This window comes from Ochlerotatus camptorhynchus, unplaced genomic scaffold (assembly GCF_037179485.1).
Source record: "Ochlerotatus camptorhynchus isolate MF236.1 unplaced genomic scaffold, CSIRO-AGI_Acam_v1.1 ptg000374l, whole genome shotgun sequence".
NCBI classification, from domain to species: domain Eukaryota; kingdom Metazoa; phylum Arthropoda; class Insecta; order Diptera; family Culicidae; genus Ochlerotatus; species Ochlerotatus camptorhynchus.
This window is the reverse complement of record NW_027040862.1, coordinates 55,541-80,709: the sequence shown is the minus strand read 5'-3', so window position 1 is coordinate 80,709 and position 25,169 is coordinate 55,541. Positions and strand designations below refer to the sequence as shown.

Sequence of the window (25,169 nt, the reverse complement as noted above, 5' to 3'; positions counted from 1 at the left end):
GACTGGAGCACATAACCGTTTCTTGTTGTGTTTGTCGTATTAGATGCTAGATAAAAGCTTATTTTTCCTATCTGTGTTCTGAAAAACCTGGGAATGTTTTTACATGGCCACCGAGGGGGGCGACACATCTAAATCTCAAGTTAAGATGCTCAACAAATCTCACACTAGCGAATCAAGCTTCGAAAAATCTTCTATCATTTGTCGCATCTACTTGCATCGAGCATCATCTTTTTGCAGGAAATCTTCAGAATCGTCATCAATCTTCTTTTTATCTACTCAGCGTGCGCGCAGCTAGCCACAGCAAAACACAATCTTTTCTGCATCGTAGATAGAGTCGTCCCCCTCGATGGCCACGGGGATACAAAGAGAAAGTCGACGAAGAGAATCTGTCAATGTTACTTAGGACCTAATGCAATGTTCAGCTTGAATTATTGACAAACAAAGTCAGTCCGATGACTGGCACTCTCGGCACAGCGCGGCACACTGAGAAAAATGTTGGCGCAAAATAAGTGTGTAGAGTGACCACCCCTTGGGGTAAGTCACTCAGCACATTGTGCCGGAATTATATTCTACACAGCTTGGGCACATTTTTGGCATACCTTCGGCACAATCTGGTAGGCATTAGATTGTTTTAAATAAAATGGGAGCACTGCTGGACAACTGTCATTGAAGTTGTTCAGAACATTACGTGCTGTTTGACTGTATGTTCAGAAACATCTTTTAATTGAATATACCAGAGGAACTCAGACTAGCAGTTCACTTATAGATCTTAATACGAAATGTAGGTTCTAGTGTGGACTCAAGAGGAAGAGGCAGTTAATCATACCTCATTAGTACCCTTAATTCAAATGGTGCTGCAAATCACACAAAACAAATTAAAGATGTCTATTCATCACCCTCTATAGTTGGTCTCTAACAATGCTCCCCACCGGTTCCAACTCTTTCCGATTTTTGGTCTGCCTTTGAGGGCATTATAAAACACTAAAACACAGGACTTTTATTATCTGATGGATCACAAAACACCGAAAGTTCACACACCCGCCCCTTCCCGCGTCATCCTCAATTCGATTTATCCTTGCGATTTCAAACCAAAACATACAAGGTGTCAGAAATACCGGGTTGCCGGGATGGGTATTTTACAAACAATCTCAGCTTGCTCTATGAAGGGCACAGTCGGCAATGTCGGCATATTTGCGGCACACTGACAAAAAAGATGACCCAAGATTGGTGTGCGGAGTGACTTACCCCTTGCATTGGCTAGTTATTCACTTTGCAGGAAAAATAACAGAGGTATAAGGCCTGCCTTGAGAAAAAAAAAAACACAGTTGGAATTTACAGAGTTTTGGTTGCACGACATTTAAAATTTGGGAAACACAGAAGAACAAACTAGACCATTGACATTGAGTTAACTTATTGACTAATCCGAACAAGGCAGAGCTCCACCGTGGAAGGCGGTGCCCCCGTCCGGTAGAGATGCTCCGACGGCCGAAAGGAAGGAATCAAACATTGAAAAACAATCCAGCGTCCTTCAGGAAGGAGATCAGGGTAGCCAGGATCGAAGGTTCGTCGCCCAGTATGTCGCCGATATTCCCCGAAAGGCCGTAGTGTTGCCGCATGAGCTCGTACTTTGGACATACGCAGAGGATATGCTCGACGGTGGCTGGAATATTACAGACGACGAAGGTCTTGTGGAAAACACCTCCGCCGAACTCGTGTGAGAGCCGGATGTGACTTGTGCGAAGGCTGGAGATGACTCGTTGCTCCTTCAGGCTCCCAAGGTCCTTCCATGAACGCGTGCTTTCCTTGATTTTCCTTAGAAGCGGTCCTAGCCTGCATGGAGTACCTAGCACCAGATGGTCCCGCCCCGGCCAGTCTGTCAGCGTCGGAGTTGCCAGTGATGCCACAATTCCCAGGAACCCAAGCGAATACTGTGTTGGGGGGGGGGGGGGGGAGCACGTCTGAATCCACGGATGAGTGGGTATGTTGGGCCGGAGTGCATAAATTACGCTGTGTGAATCAGTGAGGACTAGGACTGATCGGTCAGATGGTGTGATTGCTGCTGCGAAAATCGCCTCTGCAGAAAAAAACAGAACATTGTGGCGGTAGGCTCAAGCTCGTTGGTGAGATCTTTCCCACAATGCCTATCCCAACTCCGTTGTGCGATTTGGACCCGTTCGTAAAACGGTGCGTATGCCTGGGGTACCCGGAGTTTAGCATCTCCACGACGGAATGTCTGAGCGCCGCCGAGTTGTCTCCTGCCCTAAACTGGTCCTTAATTCGGCTTTCGATGGTGAACGGTCTCTATTGCCAACTTTTTCTGGTGTACGGAGGATTCTGTTCCCCTCCTCGAGGAGATAGCTCCATTCGTTACCCGATGTTTTTGCCAAGTAGGCAGCCGCTTTAATGGCGACTGCGGTGTCGATTCGAAACCGGAAAGGAAGTACCCCGACTTCAGCGCAGGCTGTGTCGGCCGGCGTCGAGGGCAGGAGACCTGAAACTACCCGGATGTAGCCGTTGTAAACCGGTGCAAGGACTTGCCACAGTTTGTCCTTGGCCATTGCGGTGAGCTCCAGACCGTAGAGTAGACGGCTGTCAATAACTGCCTTGGCTACATGCAGCCGTATAGCTCGGTTGTTGGTGTGATGCCGCATGGAGATTGTTTTGATAAGGTTTATGCGAGTCTTGCAACTATCCTTAACGCTCTGGAGGTGTTTCGTGAAGGTTAAGTGTCGATCAACTAGAACGCCCAAGATGCGTATCGTATTTTTCAGGGGGATCGGTTGATTCCCGATCTTGATAGAAGCGCCGACGACTCGGTGACCGGAAGCGCAGACGTGACAGCGGATACTCTTTGCTGCTGAGAGTTGGAACCAGGCTGAGGCCGCCCAAGTAACATTGCAGGTTTTATCGTGATTTTATAGCATTCTACAAGTCTAAATCATGGTCTACAGAACCCTCATAAAACCAAAATTATTACTAGGGTGCCCATTTGGCAACTGCTGATACAGCTGCTTGTGCTTGGATGCGTGTCCTTGCGATGGTGGTCACAATTAGCACGTCATCCGCTTAGGCGAGAATATGGATGTTGAGTGGCAAACGAGTAAAGATCCGGTTCATCGCTATTAGGAAAATCGTCACTGCGATAACCGAGCCTTGCAGCCGGAAATTCACCATTTACACCTCGTTGTAAATGTCCAATAATTTGTCCTTTCCGCCGATAGGAAGATTTTTTTAAAAGGGGATAACCTATTTCATCTGGGCCGGCTAAGTTGCCGGTGCTGTATCGCAATGCAAACTGCAGCTCCTCGAAGGAAAAGTCTTGATTAATTGGAGAGTTGCTGCTGAATTGTGGAATTTGGAAATTGGCGATATCGGCAGTAGATGGTCTTGTTTTGCGGAGAAAGGTGGGCTCATATTGGTTGATAGCGGAAAGCTTGCCAAAATAGGTGACAAAAGTACAGGTGACGCATTGACAATGAAATCAAGTAAATAGTCCAAAAGTATGGAATTCTATATCGATTGCAAAACGATTTAACTATTGATAGTAAAGTACAGCAATACAAATCAATCATCTCTCCTCATCTAGACTTTTGCCCTTCCATTTTATTTCTGCTCCTGATAGATGTTAAAATTTAAGTGACACTTCAACGGTTGAAACAAATTCCTTTCCCATCTGCAGACAAAAAAAACGCATTTTGTGCGCTCATGGTTAAGTTGTTCCCATTCCATAGCCTCTTCTGTTGCTATTTCTTAACATCAGCTGTACCCCAACTAAACTCTAGATGTAGGTAAGGTGGAAATAAACACACGATGGCCTGAATCAGCTCGTTACCCAGTTCTATTTAGGAAACTTTAACGAACCCATATTGTTGCCATCCAAGCGTACGGAAGCGACGGTCCTGGTGGTTGCTGTTGTTGCGGTTCGTGGAACCAACTGAATGCGGGCTGTTTCGGAACGGAAAACAGCTTCTAAAAGTCGCCAGCCACCGATGCGTGAGGAATAGTAAACAACCCAGCGGAAAATTTATTCCCCGACAGAGCACTAACCACTGACGACGCTAATTGGAATCATTAGAGCTCTATTAATAATTTTTGGAAGCGTACTGGGTTCATTCTTTGACTTCAAAAACCATCCGCGGAGCGACTGATGCGGCTGAAAGTGATGAATTTGATTTCGTTGGGTTCTCCCGCAGCCGCAGATCGATGGTGCTAGGGTTTCCCGAAAAGGTCCAAAACGGGACAATTCAACGAACCGAACCACTGTTGGAATCGTGACCGGAATCGGCAATGAGCGGACAAGCCCGGTTGTTCGAGTTGCGAATTGTCCGTCTACAATTCAAGCTGAACAATGGATTAGGTCCTAAGTCGATTTTCTCTTTGCATCTCCATGGGCATTGAAAAACATTTTCAGCTATTTTCAGCACACAGTTCCATGAAAGACACTATTATCTAGCATCGAACAAAACTAACAAAAGGGGACATAATCCATTGTTCGGCTTGCATTTCTAAGGGAAGTAAAGAATTGTCCGTTGATTTCTACGGTGAGCATTTTGTTACAATCAAAATTTCATACATTTTAATGTTTTGATAGGACTCGGGACAACTGAGCTTGGGCATTCTGCGGATGGAAGGCGAAAAAGTTCTGAAGGCAGCATGTGGTACTCAACCCTGCACATCTTAATCTGTGCCGACTGATTTAGAAGTGCCGAATGCTGTGCCAAATGCTGAAACACATGAATAAAATAATTGATTTTCATTTCGTGTATTTGCTCTGAGTACAGCTGACTTGCCCCTTGTACCCGATCCAGGTTGGAACTGATTAATAAACGAATTCGCTAATAGAGGTGTAATCAAAGCAACCTACTGGTTCAAAGTAGCCCACGAAAAGCGTAGAAACTGTCATTCAAAATTTCCACATTCTACAATACGGTTGTGTTTGCTGCGTACTCCAACATGTTCACAACAATCTTCGGTATCCTGAAAAACTCCGGAGAACCAGGTAAAATAAAACACCTTTCCTAGAGATCATACAAGCTAACGGACATTCCCCGTTCAGTTCCATTGAACAGGATCTCAAATGCTTTGCTGGACCATCACCCCGAAGTGGCGTCAAAGTCCCAGAATCTGGAACGGGAAATTTTGAAGCACCTGGAAACTGGCCGCAAGTTTGGTCTGATCTCCGGTTCCGACAAAGGATTCAAGTTATCCGTAGATTTGAACAAACGTGAAGATGCGCTTTTCCATTCAAGACTGCACGTTGTGCAAGAAGACCTGGACGCACTCGGTGCCGAGCCATTTCAAGGACCGAGCGATTCTGTCAACCCGGTCGACCACGTAAGACGTTCGCAGACACCAACCCTGGATCAGGTGCGTCCACCCGTGGTGCGCCGGGTGAGCACCATTCGTCGACGGATGGCCGCCCAGGATAAAGATCGAGTGATGATGCGGACCTCAAGGCAAAGGGGAAGATCTCCGTCGCAGCCTCGGTCTGGATCACGGCCACGGACACCTACGCGGTCTCAGTCGCGTACTCATTCACGCACTCGTTCTCGCTCCTCCCGTTCCAGAGGACAACGACATTGAAATCCATCCATACGATTTTATTTTTTTTCGAGTTGTATTTTGATTTGTAATTTTTTTTTCTCCAAATTAAAGATAACAGAATGCTGACGATAATAATAGACTTTTGATTATTTGACGGTGATTTATTGTAGAGTCCAAAGATGGCGTTCAAGATAGATGATATTCCCTATTACTTCACGATTTCTAGAATACAAATCTCGGACACTGTTGTGACATCGCTCATGAAATTGGAACAGCTTGTTTGCTGAAATGCACTAGTGAGGTGACAATAGTCGCCGTGAGTGAAGTGAGTCTCCATTTGATTTGGACGGAGAGTCGCGGAAAGATCACAATGTTTTCGTTCGAACCGTATTTTCCATATAAAAAATCCTTTTTTTTAGTTTGGAAAATACAGTTCGAACGAAACCAAAAAATGGGTGAATAAAAATCAGATACATACAAGGATTCTACAACGATTCACGTTAAAGGAGAAGCTCTTTATGTTCCAAACTCGCTCAATAGTTTCTCAAAATCCTTACCAACAGCATGCATGTCAAACACACTCGCACACCACAAATTCTCATGAACCCGCAATCATCAGGCAACCACACACACACATCCGTCACACTCAATCAATCATCATCGATAAAGAAAACCGATTCAAAGTCCCGGTTTTCACTTGCACACTTCCCCCTATTGGAAAGGCAAACCGTTCGTCGATGTCTTTGAATGATTGGTCCCCAGTACATCCGCTCCGAAGGACGAAGTTTTCCTCCCCGAATCAAAATCCCGTTCGCAACGATCAGGCGACAAAGTTGCAATTTCCTTCGCACTCTGATGCACTTTCGAAATGCACTGCCTAGAACTCAGTTCAATCAAAATTTCAACTTGCGTCTCCATCTCTTCTGCTTCCAACAGCTGAGTAACGACATCAGAAAGCTCCAGCACCGCACTTGTTCATAGTTCGCACATGGCTTGGTATGCATGCAAGTGCATCAGAATTCAAATTCACATTCCATATCGCACAAACGACACAAACGATGCCAATCTACGCTACGGGCGGGGACGCTCAAAGGGAAAGGGACATCGATCGATTCGCAATTGCGATAGAAATAGTCGTTTCTATGAATTTCCTGCATGAAGTTGGTGTCGGTAGAGGTGATTGGAGTTGGAAAAACTGTTATTCTATCGAATGTTTTGATGTTAAAAGCCAGCATTCGAAGATTCGTTAACTCGCGACCCACCATTTTTGAAGAATTAATTAATTTCCGAAAAATGTCGAAATGACAATGACAAATCACAGATGACCTCCATAATAAAATGGTCAAGAAATGCGAATGGTCAGAAATCTAAAAGATGCCAAAACTTCCTATGAATTTCTAAAGTAACCTTCAAAACTTCGAAATGACCGGTAAGGTAAATTGGTATTTGAAAACCTCGTGCAAAAAACAAATCACAGGATTCAGCGAGAATTGCTCAACAACGTGTTTTCGAATTGACGAACACAATTTTCGAGAATGAGCTTTACCATATCGTTATCTAGATTTTTTTTTTTTTTATTTTCCGCAAGGCGGTGCGACATGTACCAAGATTAACCGTAGAGTCGGCTTTAAAGTCTTGTCTGGGAGTGTGTTCAATCACTTCAAAAATTGTCTTGTCATAATCAAGTCAACTTATATTGGGTTCCTGGTCATTGCGGGATTGAGGGAAATGAAAGAGCTGATGCACTAGCAAGACTCGGATCTTCTCATAAGTTCATCGGGCCAGAGCCCTTTTGTGGCTTATCGGATGCATCTCTTAGAATGGAACTAAAAGCGTGGGAATCTTCAAAAGTGGAGGAAAACTGGAAGAACACTTCTATTGCTAGGCAGTCGAAGCGATTTATTAATCCAAACATTTCTGTGACCCACAAAATCCTGGAACTTTCTAAGAAAGATCTAAGTATATATGCAGGTCTTATAACAGGTCATTGTCCGAGCCGTTATCACTTGAAGCTGATTGGAAAACTTCAAGATGATGTATGTCGCTTCTGTGGCATAGAAAAGGAAGACTCGGAACATTGGCTATGCCACTGTCCGGCAATGTTTTGGCGTAAGTTCTTCGACAAGGGGCTGATAGAACCCTTTGACATTTGGAGAACAACTCCCAGTACGGCAGTGCACTTTATTCGAAGTATAATGCCGTGCTGGGATAATGCTATTAGTCAAACGATGGCGATCACTCCTAATAATAGTGATACGGCATCTTGATATAGCTAAAGAAAAAAAAACGGGGAATATATCACAATAGATCAGAAAAATGGTCGCAGTGATGAAAATACCCGACAAGAAAAAAAAACCGTAGAGGAAAAAGAGGAGCTGTCAAATTAGCATCAGAGACGAACCACCTACTCTCAGATACTCAATTTGGTTTCCGTAGGGGTAAGGGAACGAACGACTGTCTCGCGTTGCTTTCCACAGAAATCCAGTTGGCTTTTGCTAAAAAAGAGCAAATGGCTTCTGTGTTCTTGGATATTAAGGGGGCTTTTGATTCAGTATCGGTTGAAGTCCTTTCAGACAAACTCCACGCATGTGGCCTTTCCCCATTAATTAATAACTTTTTGTACAATTTGCTGTTAGAGAAACATATGAGCTTTTCTCATGGAAACTCTACAGCTTCTCGATTTAGTTACATGGGTCTCCCCCAGGGCTCATGTTTAAGCCCCCTTTTGTACAATTTCTATGTCAGAGAAATTGACAATTGTCTAAGTGACAACTGCACGTTGAGACAACTTGCAGATGACGGCGTAGTGTCTATGACAGGGCCCAGAGAGGCCGACCTGCAAGGACCCTTACAGGATACCTTAGACAATTTGTCTACTTGGGCTATTCAGCTAGGTATCGAATTCTCCACGGAGAAAACTGAGTTGGTCGTTTTTTCTAGGAAGCATAGCCCAGCACAACCGAAGCTTCAACTTTTGGGTAAGCCGATCACTCATTCCATGTCTTTCAAATATCTTGGGGTCTGGTTCGATTCCAAATGCACCTGGAGATCCCACATTGAGTATCTGAGACGAAAATGCCAACAAAGGATCAATTTTCTCCGAACAATTACCGGAACGTGGTGGGGTCTTCTAACGTTGTACCGGACAACGATTTTATCGGTTTTAGAGTACGGTAGTTTTTGCTTCCAGTCGGCGGCTAAAAATCACATCATCAAACTGGAACGTATCCAGTATCGTTGTCTTCGTATCGCGTTAGGATGCATGCACTCGACTCATACGATGAGTCTAGAAGTGTTAGCGGGCATGTTGCCACTCTCTGATCGGCTCCTCAGGCTCCTCACCCGTTGTGAAGTTATGAACCCACTGGTAATCGAAAACTTTGAGAAGCTTCTTGAGCTAAACCCTCAAACTCGTTTTATGTCATTGTACTACGTGCACATAACTCAGGATGTCAGCCCTTCACAGCATAATCCCCATCGTGTATGCTTCTCCGACTTCGGCAATTCAGTTAGTTTTGATTTATCTATGACGCGAGAAATTCGTGGAATCCCAGAACATCATCGTTCCATGATTGTTTCGTCAATTTATGCTGCGAAGTTTGGCCAAGTTGATTCCGCAAGATCGTTCTTCACAGATGGATCACTAATAGAGTCGTCCGCTGATTTTGGTATTTTTAACGAATTTCATAGCGCCTCTCGAATGCTTCAAGCTCCTTGTTCGGTATATGTTGCTGAACTGGCGGCAATACACTATACGCTAGAAACGATCGCCTCACTTGCACCAGATCACTATTTTATTTTTACGGATAGTCTCAGTTCTGTCGAGGCTACTCGATCCATGAGGCCGGTAAAGCACTCCTCGTATTTTCTCATGAAAATACGAGAGCTTTTGAGTGCTTTATCTTTAAGATCTTTTGTCATCACCTTTGCACGGGTCCCATCTCATTGCTCGATTCCGGGCAATGAGATGGCTGACTCACTTGCTAAGGTGGGCGCTATGCAAGGCGATATTTACGATCGACAAATCGCCTACAATGAATTTTTCTTCATTTATCGTCAACAGTCGCTCGCCAGCTGGCAAAATAAATGGAGTGAAGGAAGTTTGGGACGATGGCTATTCTCGATCATCCCTAAGGTGTCGAAGAGTCCTTGGTTCAAGGGGTTGGATGTGGGTCGAGACTTCATTCGTCTGATGTCTCGCCTCATGTCCAATCACTATTCGTTAAACGCTTACTTGTTTCGTGTTGGGCTGGGAGACAGCAATCTCTGTGAATGTGGACAAGGTTACCAAGACGCCGATCACATCCTTTGGTCTTGTGCTGAGCATCGTGGAGTCAGATCTGAGCTGTGCGATTCCCTTCGGGCTCGAGGTAAACAACCTAATGTTCCAGTTCGGGATATTTTGGCTAGACGTGATCTGGAGTTTATGAAACTCATATATGTTTACTTTAAGAATACTAACCTTAGATTGTAAGTTTGATTAACCTTGTGTTTAATTTGTGTATTGTGCGTGTAGTTTTTTTTAATGTTTGTTTTCAAGATGAATAGAAATAAGTTCATGTTTTAGGATTAATCAAATATTTGTATAATAAATCATATTTCAAACCTCCTTCTCCCTTTCCCCATCCAAAAAAATTGTAAATCTCCACTAACCTCGAGACGACCGCGAGTAATCGGTTCAATTCCTTTAACTCTAGATTTAAGACATTAATCATGTATAATGCAAATGAGAACTCGGCTCTGTAAAGTTTATTCGATTGAGCCTGTACAAATAAATTAATATAAAAAAAAAATTAGCATCAGCGCATCAGAGAAATTCGATTTCACTCAAGTTGTTCGCAGATGACGGCAGGGATGCCAGATATACAGACATTTGATCATGTGTAAAGACTTCATACAAAGTACAGACATTATATAGACATTGGAAAAAAAAAGTTACAGCTCTTCATTCAGTCATTGAAATCAATCAACTTCGAACAAGTTTTCTGACATAGTTCCCAGAACGCATTGGAGTATTTTAATCTCTTCACAACTCTGAAATCTTTTCAATTTCTCATAACTTCCACGACTGTTTAAGATTCTGAATCCTTGGAAAAATATTACAACCACACTAATAAAAGCTCTCATCATTCTCAGCAGCGCCGGTGGTGTAGTGGTAAGCGTCATTATCTCTCACCCCAGTAGGCCTGGGTTCAATCCCAGTCGGCGCCACCAGGATGTTCTGACGCATAACATCTCTGATCACGCCTTCCTTGGGAAGGGAAGTAAAGAGTTGGTCCCCGGTTCATGAGTTGATGGGTCGATAGGTGGGCTCCAGGTGTGGAAGCTGCCTCCCTGGCGTCGGTAGCAGTGGTGCTCAGCATGGAAAACAAATCAAGGGAAAAAATCTAAGTCTTAAAAATATGTCAAGTTATTATTTTAAGGTTATTAAAGTAGGATTCTGAACTTTATCCTTATTTTAAGATCATCAGCTTGGAAAATATTTCTAGATTCTGGAAATTAGATAAACTTGATCATGTTGGGCGTAGGAAGTGTTTTAAGAACTAAGATTTGATAAAAATGAGACATCGCACACATTTTTAACTGCGATATTTGAAACATGAGTAGCTTAACCGACCGTCAAAAGTTTCAACTGAAGATGTGTCTAGTTCAAGGGGTAATCAACTCTGCATCTTTGTGCCAAAACACAGAACGGGACACTGTTCGGCACGATAGGGCACACTTTAACTAGTAGGACACAAACGATATAATATAAAATGGCATCACTGTTGAGTGTTGACGTTTTTCCAATCGTTACTCGGTTGAATACTTTGTTTACTCAAAAGTAAATTTGTTGTCAAATATAAAACTGGTAAAACAACGATTCAATTTAGGGGTATCCCATTCAAAACTTCAAACCTAATATCAATCAAATATTTTAAAATCCCGCGTAAGTATTCTTAAGAATTTTAAAGTATTTTAAACCATGGCTAGATTTCCATTGCAGTAACACTTGATTTTTATGAGTTGTTGCTAGTGCAGTTGTCTGTTGTTGACTTGCTGTTGTTAGTTCAAGGCCTACAATTGAAAAAGGCCTCAACTCCATTTTGTAGACAAACCCTGTAAGGCCATTTCTAGCGAACCGAAACCTACATTCGGAAACATAAAATAGAATTTCCTTGGGGCAAGACAGCTTTTGATAATGAGTAAAATCGGAGTTAATTTCGAGTAACTCTAAGTAACTCGCGTTGCTCAACTTGATACCGATGCACATAGCAACCGATACTGTCAAGCAAAGCAAAGCAACAACATTTCAAAGGGGCGTAATTACATTTGTAAACAATGGCTTAAGCCATCGATTTCTCGCGAATAAAAGCTCACTCATAAAAAATAATGACACCAATAGGCAGAGGAATGTTTCATCTACCATCTAGCATTGTTATTTTTAAGGACTGAGCTGTAAGATGCGAGAAATCGACAGCTAAAGCCATTGTTTACAAAAGCAAATACGCCCCTTTGAAATGTTGGCACTGATTTTAAGATTTTTATAGTGACCTTACGGAACAGTCAGAGCTGTCTTGCTTTACTGCCATTCCGATGACGTTCTATTACAGGGAGGGCATTTACGCAGTCTCAGTAGAGATTCCTAAGTGGAATTTCAGATAATCCTAAGGGGAATTTTAGACAATCCCAGTTCGGCCTCCCAACAATATTAAAGGGACTTCGGAAGATCCAAAGAAGGAATATTGTCTATCCCAGGGGAGATTCCACACAATCACAGGAAGGATTTCACTCAATACTGAGGGGGATTCTAGACAATCCCAGTATGAAAAAAATGGGATGTGGTGGTTCTTGCATCCCTTCGACGATCGGTCTCAAACTTCATATAAGTTTCAGAATAGAGTCAACTATGAAGTTGGCCAAAACTAACCTATTTTGACCTGTGATGAACAGTTAAATAAAAGACCGCATTCAACAATGCTCCTTTTGTGCTAAATATGGATCATCACAATAACACCAGACGATGAAAATTCAACCCGTTCCTGTTCACCTTTTTTCAACTCGTATCTATTGATGTCTTTGCAGGAGTATCAGTGGAAACAACGAACGCTTCTGAAGAGAATTGGCACTAACTTTGACTTTTTCCAGCTAAATATTCTCAGAAATTTTAATCCCTCTTCCTTTATGAATGCTGGTAAATAAAATATTGCTAATCACGGTACACCGTAATTATTAATAATGAGTTTCCTCGTTTCAGGCATGCAGTGCAACAAAATGTGAAACCTCTTTGACCGATTTTGTGGGATTGAGTACTAATTTTCATGAGCTAAAATTAATCTTCTGAAAACATTTGGCCAAATTCCTTGAAATCACACCATCTAGTGTTCCCTCCCCGGGCAATTTACCAGAATTATCATTTCCTGATTCCCAGGAAACTAGTTTGACTTCCCGAGAAGCGGTTTTTTTTTTACAAAAACCGTGTTAAACATATTTTATATTAAAAATTAACTTCCTTGGGAAAATATAAGAGCCCGAAGTCAGGAAAGGTTCCTGGCGGAGAATCTTCCAAACGAAACCGGTAGACGTTTATTACAAAATCTGTGAGAAATTCCCTGGTGAAGTGAGAAGAGACTTCCATGTAAATTTAGGCAGACGGATGAAACTTTCAGAATAATTCAGAAAAGTTTTCCGTGGGAAGTCCGGATGAAATGGGAAATACTTTCCACGTTCAGTGGTAGCCAGTAGGACTTCTGAGGGTAATCTGAAGATACTATTGGAACGAAAAGTTGTTGAAACTTCCGTTGACCAATGGAAGAAACTTACGGGAGAAGGTGGAAGATTCTTCCAGGGCAAGTTTAAAAAAACTTCCAGGAGAGGTTGGAAGAAATTCCATACAAAACCAGACGAAACCTCCCAGAAAAATCATAAGAATCCTGCGAAGAAGCTGGTCGACATCTTCAAGCGGAAGTTGGAAGAAACGTCCAGAAATTGTCGGCAAAATCTTCCGGGGGAAATCCTGACGAAGTTCAAGTTTTAATAAATAGCTAACGAAAATATTTCCCGATTAACGGGAAGAGTCTTCAGCTATTTTAAGATTCCTGGGTTACTAGAAATGGCTGGGAAATGGAAACACAAACACCACCACCATAACTAAAAACTTCAAAGACATTACACTTTAGCCGTCCATCCCTAGAAAACAAAAAAAAAACCTAAACAATCGCCTGGCCTGGACAAGAGCCATCTAACTTGGATCTTTTAATGAAAGAAAACTAAATCTTGAATTCAAAACATTCTGTCAGACGGGACTGTGATGAAAAATATTAGACTACTTTGTTTATTTTTGAGTAAATATGAGTTACTCAAATTTACTCACTACAAATATATTAACTCTGAGTACAGTTGTCTTACCCGTTGAGAATTTCCCCAACCTTTTAATTTTGTTGGTTTGCCTTGGCGGACTTCGGTTCGCGACAAAATGGCCTTACAACGTTTGTTTACAAAATGGATTTGAGGCCTTTTCAATTGTTGGTCTTGAGTTGTCTTGCATCTACCGATCGAGTGAACTCAAATTGTATATTGACTAACATATACCCTCTCGGTGCACAAAGATCCAGCTCATGAATGAGTATATCTCAAGGGGTAGGTCACTCCGCACACCAATCTTGGGACATCTTTTTTGTCAGTGTGCCTTATGTGTGCTGCAGAATTTGTCGATTGTGCCGGTCATACAGCAAGCTGTCATTGTTAGTAAAATATCCATCCCGGCAACACGGTATTTCTGACACCTTGAATGTTTTGGTTTGCAATCGCAAGGATAAATCTCGCGTCACTTTTTAAATAGCCCAATCTACATTGATCGATTCTCTTTCGTTGAAAACTTTGCTGCTTTCATATTGCGTGCTAGTTTTTCTTTAGACTATTGACGCGGAAAGTGGCAGGTGTGCAAAAATGTTGTGTATTGTATTCATAGGATAATAAAAGTCCTGTGTTTTAGGGTTTCATAATGCTCTCAAAGACAGACCAGAGACCTAGCCTTTCGTGATGTGAAGAACAACGGTCTATCAGCGGCCAGAAAGAGTTGGAACCGGTGGGGAATATTGTTGTCTACGAGATTGTGCCAAAGGTGTGCCGATAGATGTGCCCAAGTTATGCACAATCTTATTTCAGCACAATGTGCTGAGTGACTTACCCCTTGCAATATCCACACTAAACATCAGACATTGGATAAACAAGCAAAATAAATTGGCATAGCAACCAAGAAAATAAACTAATGCTAGATATTTATTAAGTATTTTTAAGTATTTTTAAGCATCCGAAATATCACTAAGATCTTTAAATATATATTCAGAGAAATACAAAGTTTAGTATGGGATGCCCCTAGGATTCAATCAAGAATTTAAGATCGGCAAACTGGTTTCGAGTATAGCTCCGAAGAAATCTGTAAGTATTCTCTGAACCGTGAATCTCTTTAAATCTAGCAAAACTCAGTCCGTCTCATCCGATTCACAGCAAAATTCCCAGTGGCTCGTGATTTCATACAGAACAGCTTCTATTCGGGATTGACTTCAATCTAGTTCATTCACACCATGGCCGGAGAGGGATGTTGTCAATACGGCAGTCAAGATGGCTGAAACTAGTTACCTGCAGCGACCGACGGTTGGTCAAAAGTTACCTATGGTGCAAACTGGTTGGATGCCGTGATCATGAAAATCAAAAACTACACGAGACAGCCCTATGGGGTTGTACGCAATGGCAACGTAGGACTACGTGGTCTTATATAATAAATTATAATTATTATTTGTTAACTGCAGCAGGAGCTTGTGCTTTGTGTAGGAATAGGAATTTGACCAGGGTTCTCTCTGTTTATACTCTTTAGTATGACACGCTTGACATAGATAGCCCACAGCGACTCACGAAGAGCGACTGATTCCGATCAATAGCGGTGTGGATTCTTCCTCCTTATATGGATGCTCATGTGGGTTGCAGCTCGTTGCTTGCAGGCAGCCTTTCGTTGTGTACTGGTGCCGGAAGCACTGCTGCTGCTGCTGCTGATGCCGACGATAGGACACCACCCCACACGGTGATTGAAACTGAATCTGATAAGCGGTTGAGGCCAGCCTTGATAGCTAGTTGCTTCCGGGGAGCCTGTCGTTGTGTACTGGAGAACACCACCACTTACCACGTGGTGATTTAATAAACACCGTCTTGTGAGACCGGATGGAATTCAACTTTGAAATCTGTGTTAGGGAAATCGCTTTTCGCAGGCAATCGGTGATAATTTTAATTACCATAGCAATCGTAGCACATTCATGCAATTTTAAAAAGTGATAATGTCTTAAATTTGATGCGTAGAAATATTTCTGATCGGTTGCTGATAAAATTATATAAATTGGTCCAGGGGCAACTGAGTTATTTAAGATCAAAATCTTTCATAATTTTGTTACAAGGTCCATTTTTGGTTTTCACAAAGTGTAGAAATCACAGACGTAGTCCTATGCCAAAACAAACCTGGGTACAATGAACGTCAGTTTATACACGTTCATAGTCATTGGTCTGAATTGATATGGGCTATGATGGGATATCCACAGGACTTTATAGGGATGTCCATATAATTTTTGAATATGAATGTCAATACACGAAACGAAAATCAATTATTTTATTCATACTTATACATTTTTGCCAAAACATCAGCCTTATACATTCCATAAGACAAACCACATAGGTCCTATAAGAATGCATAAAAGGTATGTGTGACCGCTTATACATTTCATTTGACACATGATCTTCATTAACTTTTTGCAAGGCGTCTGCTTATTAGTTGACTTATACATTTTATGAATAGGTTGGTTGGTTGCCTTTATTAAGTAGATTTTCAACCAGACGCTGGTTCATCGCCGGAGGATTTTATGAATAATCAGCAATAGAAATTTGCCAAAAAGCTATAAGGAGATTTCTATCCGTTTAGGTATTCATCCCACATATTCCATCATACCTGGATCGGAGTAGTATAGGGTTTACAGTAACGGATCATTGCAGTTAAAAATGCAATTACATTGTATTCCACGAGTCCGACATCAAGCATATTCCCTTCACCAGATCCGGTAATTTTGCTGATGCATCTCTGTCATCATCCTTCTGTTGAACCAGCTCGTATCAAGGGACTCCGGAACGATGGGGGGTCTACCGATCGGTCGACTGTAAGGCTTTGCTCATTACTGAAAATTTGATTTGGGGCTTTATTCAAAACTGGCCCGAGGATGTTGATCCTAGAGTGGGATTGAATTTTGGCCCGTTCAAATTCTGAGCTACTTTAGTCGGGAATAATTTTACAGGGAGCAGGTGGCAATCTCATCCATCATCGCCTTCGTTTCAGTACATCCAACAATCAATACGAAACTAACGATTTTAAATTGGCTCACCACTTTAGTAGCCTATTGGTCCCAAGCAAACGATTAACGTACCCTATTCTAGTCGAAATTCTAGTACTACGCAATGTTTGTTTTGATTCGCTATGAAAGTTTGACAGATAAAATTAGGGGTTATTGGTTTTACCTATGTTTCGAGAGGTGATTCGACAAGCTTGGGACCGAAGATAGTACCAGAGGTGAGCCAAAAAGTTGAGCTCGTTTCTTCGGGACCTACTTGTCTTAGAGTTACCTCTATGGTACATCTGCAAGGAATCAGCAGTAGGGACATCGAGCCGGAATGTGGTGGACGGGTTGAACACCGTACCGGTTTGATGGCTTCTACTTCCTCTTCCACCTCCCGATCCGCAAACACACTAATGAGAATGAAGGGAAGCTGAATGCTTGCCTTGATCCATCTGATAAATTGAAAATGTAAACACAATAAAAAAAAAAGTCATAACTCTCGGGGTTGCCAAACTCATGGAATATTGTTACAATGATAGGCACACTTTGATTGAAACCACGTTCGGCACAGCGGTTGGCACAGCTTTCGGCACAGCTCAATCACTCGACAAGGATTAAGGTGTGCAGATTTGAATACATCTTGATCTAGTTTAAGATTTTTCATAGCAGATTTTTTTTTTCAGGAATCATGAGCGGTTCTATCGGGGTGTATTATTTTGACAATGATTATTAACATCTTAGATGAACAATGCATCAACCAAGGGGTAAGTCGCTCAGCATAGTGTGCCGAAAGTAGATTCTGCACAGCTAGGGCACATCCATCGGCACAATCTCGTAGGCATTGGATTGTTCTTTAAATAAAATGAGAGCACTACTGGACAGCTGTCATCGAAGTTGTTCACAACATTACGTGCTGTTTGACTGTGTATTGCAGAAATATACTCTAATTGAATATTCTAGAGGAACTCAGACCAGCAACATTCACTTCTTGGTTCACATTTAAATTCGAAATGTAGGCTTCCGAGGGCTGTCGATCACAAGTCTTTCAGCTACTACGCAAATGGAGTGTACCTGAGTGGTGCGAAGACGGACCTCAAAATCGAACCACTTTCGAGCTGTCAAATCGAACCACTTTTTTATCATTGTGGTTCGTTGAAATAGATAGAAGTATTGTTATCGTCCAAAATAAAAAATAAATATTTTGCAGTAATGTTTTTGATCTTTTTAAAAACGTGATTCGAAACGACTCAAACAATTAAAAATAACAGTATTATTGCGTATTTTGGACCAAAGTAGACTCCTGCGCTGAAAAAACCCCTCCGATTTTTCAGCACAAACACATTGATAAGCCTTTGCATCCCACTTCAGCACACAATTAAGGCAAAAAAGGAATGAAAAAAAGGAGTCGCTTGGAGTGCTTCTTTTGTTTTCGCGAACAAAAGGTGTAAATATTCATACGTTGTCCTCTTGAAGGCATCGTACCAAACGTATAATTGACTCGTTAATGCCGAAGTCGTAGATTTCATCGTTTCGGTGTCCAACTTGACCGACACTATTTTTAAGTCTTCCTGCACGATAGACCAACAATGGGGGATTAGGCCGCAGAAGCTCTCTACCCTATTTTGTTTGTTGATTTCAAATTCAATTTAAAAAATGTCTCACCTTTGCTTTGAAATATTTTCCAGTTCCGGCGATCGCCAATCTTCATCGTTAACAACTTTATCACTTTCGTCAATTGTTTCACTGATAAATGGACCATCATCATATGTTCGCAGTGTGGGGATTGCATTTTTATCACGATAAGCAACTGAATTCAGATGTTTTACACAATTTTTATCTAAATGAATACTGCACAACCGGTTACTGGGTTTGATTTGAAAATTGAGATCCACCTCACAGAAACTGAGCCACTCTTTTCGTACTGCTGAATCCTTGGGAAACCTGAATAGGCTTCGCTTTTCGTCGTGTCCATCTTTATAATTGCAAAAGTGAGCAAAACACTTCATTCTGAATTTTATTCCACTCCGTAAAAACTCCAGCTATGAACAATGTCAACAAACAATCACAAAGTCACGAATCGGCTCTGCACAAAAAGCCGTTTGACACTTCTCTCTACCAACCGACGGTGATGAAACGTTTATTTCAACACTACCAACATGAAGAAAATTTCACTTCGCACCACTCAGGAGTGTACTATGAACCGGAATGCAAGAGCAATTTGGATGGATTGGATCATGCAGTGGCGGCGGATGGATACGGAAAACTCAAAGGAGAAGATTACTGGCTAATCAAGAACGCCTGGTTCAACTACTGGGCAACAATGGATATGCTTTGATGGCGGTGAAGGGTAACAACTGTGGCCTTACCACCGATGCGACGTATGTGAATTTTTGGTGAGATTTCGGATTAAATTTGAATTAAAGTAAAACAGTATGTGTCATCTTAGGCGAGATGGAATAAAAGATTTTCGATTTTTGTAACAAAAACTAAAGTTAATTAGGTTAAGTAGTCGGTCAATTGGTCGTCTACCAAACCAAACTCATTTTAACAATACCGAACTAATTTTCACAGCACAATTACACGGAATTTTAATTGCTTCCACTCAACCTAATTAACATACAATTTTTAAACTGAATTTCACTTGTTGAGGTACTACGATCGAATTCTCCCGGAACTTCAATCCGATGGTAAAACCAAACGTCTTAGCTTGAGATTCTTCTTCTTGGCTTAAACCATTCCCAGTGTTCACTCGGCTGTCGACAGAAGCAGACCACTCTCAATGTGTGTCACGCGATCGTCTGTTTAATCGGCAGCAATCATTATGTGATCCTCCTCATTGTTCTTCATCAGCAGTTCTTTCAGTCGATGCGTCGTCGACTTTGGAAAGCAACCGTTTCGTGATGAGTGTGTGAGTGATAACCACGTTTTACGTCCATTACTGCAATGGAAGCACTCTGACCCTCGTTGGCGAATCTGCCATACAATTAAACCACTGGAAGCGGCTCCCGTTCTGGTGGAGAAGGCTTATTGGATAGCGGAAGATAAAATGTTCATTATGTTGTACCTTTTGACTATAACAGTGTTAAGATGTATTATCAGCTCAGTAAAGTTAATTCGGTTGACCCTTATCAAATAAATTTAAAAAATAAAACATTCCAACGTCGAGAGCTTCTTGCGCGGAATCATCACCTTCAGCAGTTCCTCTTCCAAACTGAGCAGTAAGGTGTAGTGCTTCTTTATCGTTTCCATCGGATTTACCAGCAACGTTCGGACGACGTTGGAGTAGTAGGACTTGTAACGAGCACCCAGAGCACAGATGATAGATCCAAAGTGCAGATAATTCTTCTCGTTGAATGCACTGAACTTCATGTTGCAATTGCCACCCGACTGGATAATCGCTGGGTAGCACATTTTCAACTAGTTGGTATCCACACCGGAGACGTACCTTATGATGTGATCCTTGAGGTACTTGTTGAAAACGTCTACCGCCTGATGGTGATAACCTTGGAGTCCTCCTTGGAAGGCATGATGTACGCGATTGGGACCCTGATGTCCGTGTCGAAGCACTTGTTCTTTAGCTCGCCACGATTTACAGAATTCACCCGGGAAGTTGTTCTTGAAAAAGACGCCCAATGTTTTGACATCCTTGGATCCCTTAATCACCTCCAGCAGCTTTTCAAAATTGGCCTTGTCTTTGTCGTTCTTTTCGCGAACCAACAGCTTCACCAACGGAATGCCCTCCTCTCCGTCCTTCTCGATCTGCTTCAGGAAATCGACCTTCTTCTTGCTGGTCAGAAAAAAGGTGGACTTTTCGCACAGCACCGTTATCGAATCGGTCAGCTCGTACGCCAGCAGCCAGGTCTTCAGCGAGGTTGATTTGCTGTAGATGGTTTCCTCGTCTACGCCGCAATCCGCCTTCTGCAGCCAATCAGCATGGGAAAGCTTTGGTTCCTTCCAGCTGGCGTAGAGGTGTTTTAATCGTCGGTAGAAGGAATCCTTAACGATATTCGACATTTTCGGGGCCGTTGCGATTGCAAACCTAAACATTTAAGCTGTCAGAAATACTGGGTTGCCCAATATACCATACTATTTGTATTTTTTGAAAAATCGCAGCTTGCTCTATGCCAGGCACTGCCGGCACAATCGGCATACCAGCGGTACACTTGCGGCACACTGAGTAAAATGTTGACGCAATATTGGTGTGCTGAGTGACCTACCCCTTGGCATTAACACGATATTTGCTGCTCATTCTTTTGTTAAACCAGAACAATATTGAAGCCGTATGATGAAAAGTGAAGAACTATTAAAACTTTGGTCTTGTAACATTGAGTCTAATGGCGTTCGGCCAAGAGGCTTTCGGCCTAATGATCCATCACTCGGTAGCGAAGTCTTACATAATTCAGATAAAGGCTGACTTAAAGTAAATTGGTACGCCCCTCGCGCGCCGCTAGCACGCCTCTAGTGTTGGGAATCGAAAATCTTTGACAGTGGTTTGTTTACACTTCTATCCAGTATTTTACGATTGCTTATGGCCGCCACAATCTGGCTGAGTTTCTGGTACACTGAACCAAAACATCCGCAATACTTCGAATGATTATTGCATTGCTCGAGCCCTTTAATAATATGCATTCGAATTTCGGATGATTTTCTTATGGTTGAATTCGTCGTCAGATGATGAACATCCATATGACTGTCATCCAAATACAGGATGATTTTCGTTTGAAAATTAGATATAAAACATACGGCACTCAGATGACAAACATTTAAGAATAGTGTGACATGCAAGTGGTTTTAATTAGATTTATAATTTGATTATGTACAATTCCATACTGAATAGCCATAATAAGCCATTCCATCATGGATACAAAATAATTTCGTGGTGGACAAAACCACAAATTAGCCAAACATTGGTTTTCATCCTTTACTTTTGTTCGTAACAGCTTTGATAGCGATGCATATGCTTCCACCTCGTTTGTCAGCTCAGATCAGCAAATGACGTTCGATAGAATTATTTACATCATCCTTTTGAATAATTTGCGTTATGGGGCTGAACCAATACCATATGCATTTCCATAAAGTATGACAGCCTTTCTGCAGAGAGCATTACACATTTCAACTGAAGGCCCTATCCCTTCTCATAACAAGTTTCATCCAGTATTTGAGAGGAAAATCATCTGATTTCAAAACAACCGTCATCCGGTAGCAGCTATCATTCGAAAAAGCGATTTTGGTCTTTTGTTTTGAATGGTCTGAGGTTTCATTCGGTCAGAGGATGATGTTTGTGTACAGTGTAGGGAACATAAGATTTGAAGTTTGGCTTGTGTCGTTTGACGTGTAAACGATCAAATTTGAACGTTTACACGTCAAACGACACAACCCAAACGTCAAATCATATGTTCCATACCAAAAACTCAGCCAGATTGTGACGGCCATAAGCGTTCGTAAAATGCTGGATAGAGAACAACTGGTGCAGGTTTGATCAAAGCAAGGTTGCAAAGCCTCATTTCAGCTAAAATAATGTTTTTCGGAATAATAAAACCAAAAGATGGTATGATGGCATGTTTTACTTGTAACTTACAAGAAGAGACTACAAAGTATGCGTTGGAAACATAAAACCTGTAAATTTTGCTTTCTATGAGTCACAATCAGCGATTTGCTGATCGCTGAGTGAGTGAGTTTGTGAAAAATCGCTGATTGTGACTCTCATGAAGTGAAATAAACAGGTTTAATATGTCAAACACATTCGTTACAACCTCTTCTTGTATCCTACCAATTCAAAATTTGATCATGGCATCTAATTATTTCATAATTTAGAAAAACATTGTTTTAGCTGAAATGAGTCTTTGCAACCTTGCTTGAAAATAGACTCATGATGTTCTGCTCAGTAAGCAAAACCGGTTGCTCTAAGGCCACCGAGCCCCTCATATCACATTAAAGCGTTACTCAAGTTTTCATAAATATTCAAACCCGGCACCGACGACAACGAAAAGTTTTACAAAATACACGATAAACAAGCAATCTTACCATACATTAATATGAAAGGACCTGGGACCGCGTTTTTTCTGCTCAGTAAGCAAACCACTGCAACCGACGATCTTTGAAATCCTAAAACTAAAAGCTACGAAAGAGTATTTAGGCATTCATTAAGATCCACTTTCACGCGACGTTCAATGTTTCGATTTTCTCTTTACGCATGGTTCAGGCAATCGAGTGTTCACTCGGCTGTCGACAAAAGCAGACCACTTTCGATGTGTGCTACGCGATCGTCTGTTTTCTCGGCAGCAACCATTGTGTGGTCCTCTTCATTGTTCTTCATCATCAGTTCTTTCGGTCGATGCGTCGTCGACTTTGGAAAGCAACCGTTTCGTGATGAGTGTGTGAGTGCTGACCACGTTTTGCGTCCATTGCTGCAATGGACGCGCTCTGACCCTCGTTGGCGTACAACAATTTGCCATACAATGAAACCACTGGAAGCGGCTCCAGTTCTGATGGAGGAGGCTTTTTGGATAGCGGAAGATAAAGTGTTTATTGTGTTGTACCTTTTGACTATAGTTTTAAGATGTATTGTATAGTGACCAAGAATCCTCGGCTCTGTAAAGTTAATTCGGTTGAGCCTTATCAAATAAATTAATAAACAACAAAAAAAAAACAATGGTTCAGGCAATCATAACAAGCTATGACCGAATGAAATTCAAATGAAATTACGTTCTCGAATTTCACTTGGCATGTAATGAACAACGGAAATACGCGATAATTCATATTTTCAGCGGTTGATGGACTACGACGGCGATTACGACAGCGACTACGACGGCGCCTACGATAACGAAAACAGCGAATTTGTAACTTACCATTTGTCTAGGATAAATACCTTTGCCCGGCACCTCCACTGGTTCTTCATGTCCGCTATCTGTCACTGTTTGCAAAATATCTAATAGCAATTACCTTTGTTAGCTTTGCAAACAGCTCCCTATTGTTCGTCAGATGCTCCGACGACCCCGAGTCGATAATCCAGCTCACCTCCTTCGTTTTCGGGAATCCATCACTCTCACAACTTACAAAGCTGACACCCTTTTCACCGTTTCCAAGGTGCACACTGGGTTTCGTCGATTCCTTCTTCTTATTGTACTTATCCGGACTGTCAGCAATATTGTGCCCTTCACGAAACACTTCCACTTTACGTTCTTCTTCAGCCGCTTCCACCTTCGCACCGCTCGATCGAACATCTTCACCCTTTCGTTTAATTTCCTCGTCAAGCAAGCGACCCTTGACGAACTCCTAATACCCCATACAGACTATGGCTTATATAATGTAATATGGGCTGTCTTGCAATGAGCACGCATACATAGGATTTCCAGTGAAAACTAGATGTATGAGTGCTCATTGCAAGACAGTCTATATTACATGATATAAGCCATAGTCTGTACGGGGTATAAGAAAGGTTTTCTTCCGGCATCGTTTCAAGGGCAGTCACAACCGTTGCAAAACTAGTAACACACAATGTCGATGTTTTCCAATTTTGCTCCGGTCGACTTGTACTCGCGAACGATCCGTTCAAACGAGAGGAAATGATCTTGTAAACTACCACCATGGTGTCGCAATGTTAGTAGTTTCTTCTGCAAGTGTAGCCTGCTAGCGATGCTCTTCCGTTGGAACACCCGTTCCAGAGCCAACCAAACTTCCCGGGGAGTCTCTTTATCTTGGATGTACTCCAACATGTTGTCGCTTATCCGAAAAATAATCAGCGACTTGCATCGTCGATCCTTTTTTACACGCTTCTCCATCGCCTTTGTCTTCGTCTCCCAAACAGCAGCAGCATCTTCCTCTTTCACCACCAGCTCATCGACCTCCTCCGCTTCCCGTTCGATGTACTCCTTGAGCTCGTGCTCCTCGAGGAGCACCAGCACCCGAAACTTCCATTGCTGATAGTTTGATCCATCGAACTGTGGTACACGGAAATTTTCCGCTTCTCTGTCCATTTCGCTTACAAAAACACTTTTCCGGTAACCGCAATAACTGGGCCCATAACCTAATGGGATTTGTTGGCAGTGATACCGAATTAAAAACGCGGAGATTAAAGGAAACACTATTTACTTTAACAAAACAAACTCGGACACACTTTACATGTTAATGGTCAAAACTCTTCAAAAGTTTAGAAGGCCAGTATCAGGGAAATTAAGCGGAATTTGGAGAAGCCCAAGGAACTTCATTGTAGTTTAGAAATTATAGAAGTTTGCGAAGTTTGGTAAACTTCAATAATTTTTAGGAAATCTTATA

At 42.0% G+C, this 25,169-nt stretch overlaps 1 protein-coding gene and 1 long non-coding RNA gene across 2 annotated transcripts in view; both read left to right on the top strand.

The window, feature by feature from the left end:
• LOC135710288 (uncharacterized) overlaps nucleotides 1–25,169 on the top strand; it is a 494,016-nt gene that overhangs the window by 439,195 nt on the left and 29,652 nt on the right. The gene's annotated exons all lie outside the window — the stretch shown is intronic.
• On the top strand, nucleotides 4,954–5,583 carry LOC135710241 (uncharacterized). The gene is made up of 2 exons (XM_065232762.1): nucleotides 4,954–4,999; nucleotides 5,057–5,583. The coding sequence occupies exons 1-2, from the start codon at nucleotides 4,954–4,956 to the stop codon at nucleotides 5,581–5,583; spliced, it is 573 nt and encodes a 190-aa protein (XP_065088834.1).

Bases quoted from the DNA above. Each gene is read 5' to 3' on its own strand.
- LOC135710241 (XM_065232762.1), top strand. From the start codon at position 4,954: ATGTTCACAACAATCTTCGGTATCCTGAAAAACTCCGGAGAACCAG. The intron at 5,000-5,056 runs GTAAAATAAAAC...TTCCCCGTTCAG, and splicing joins GAAAAACTCCGGAGAACCAG to TTCCATTGAACAGGATCTCA.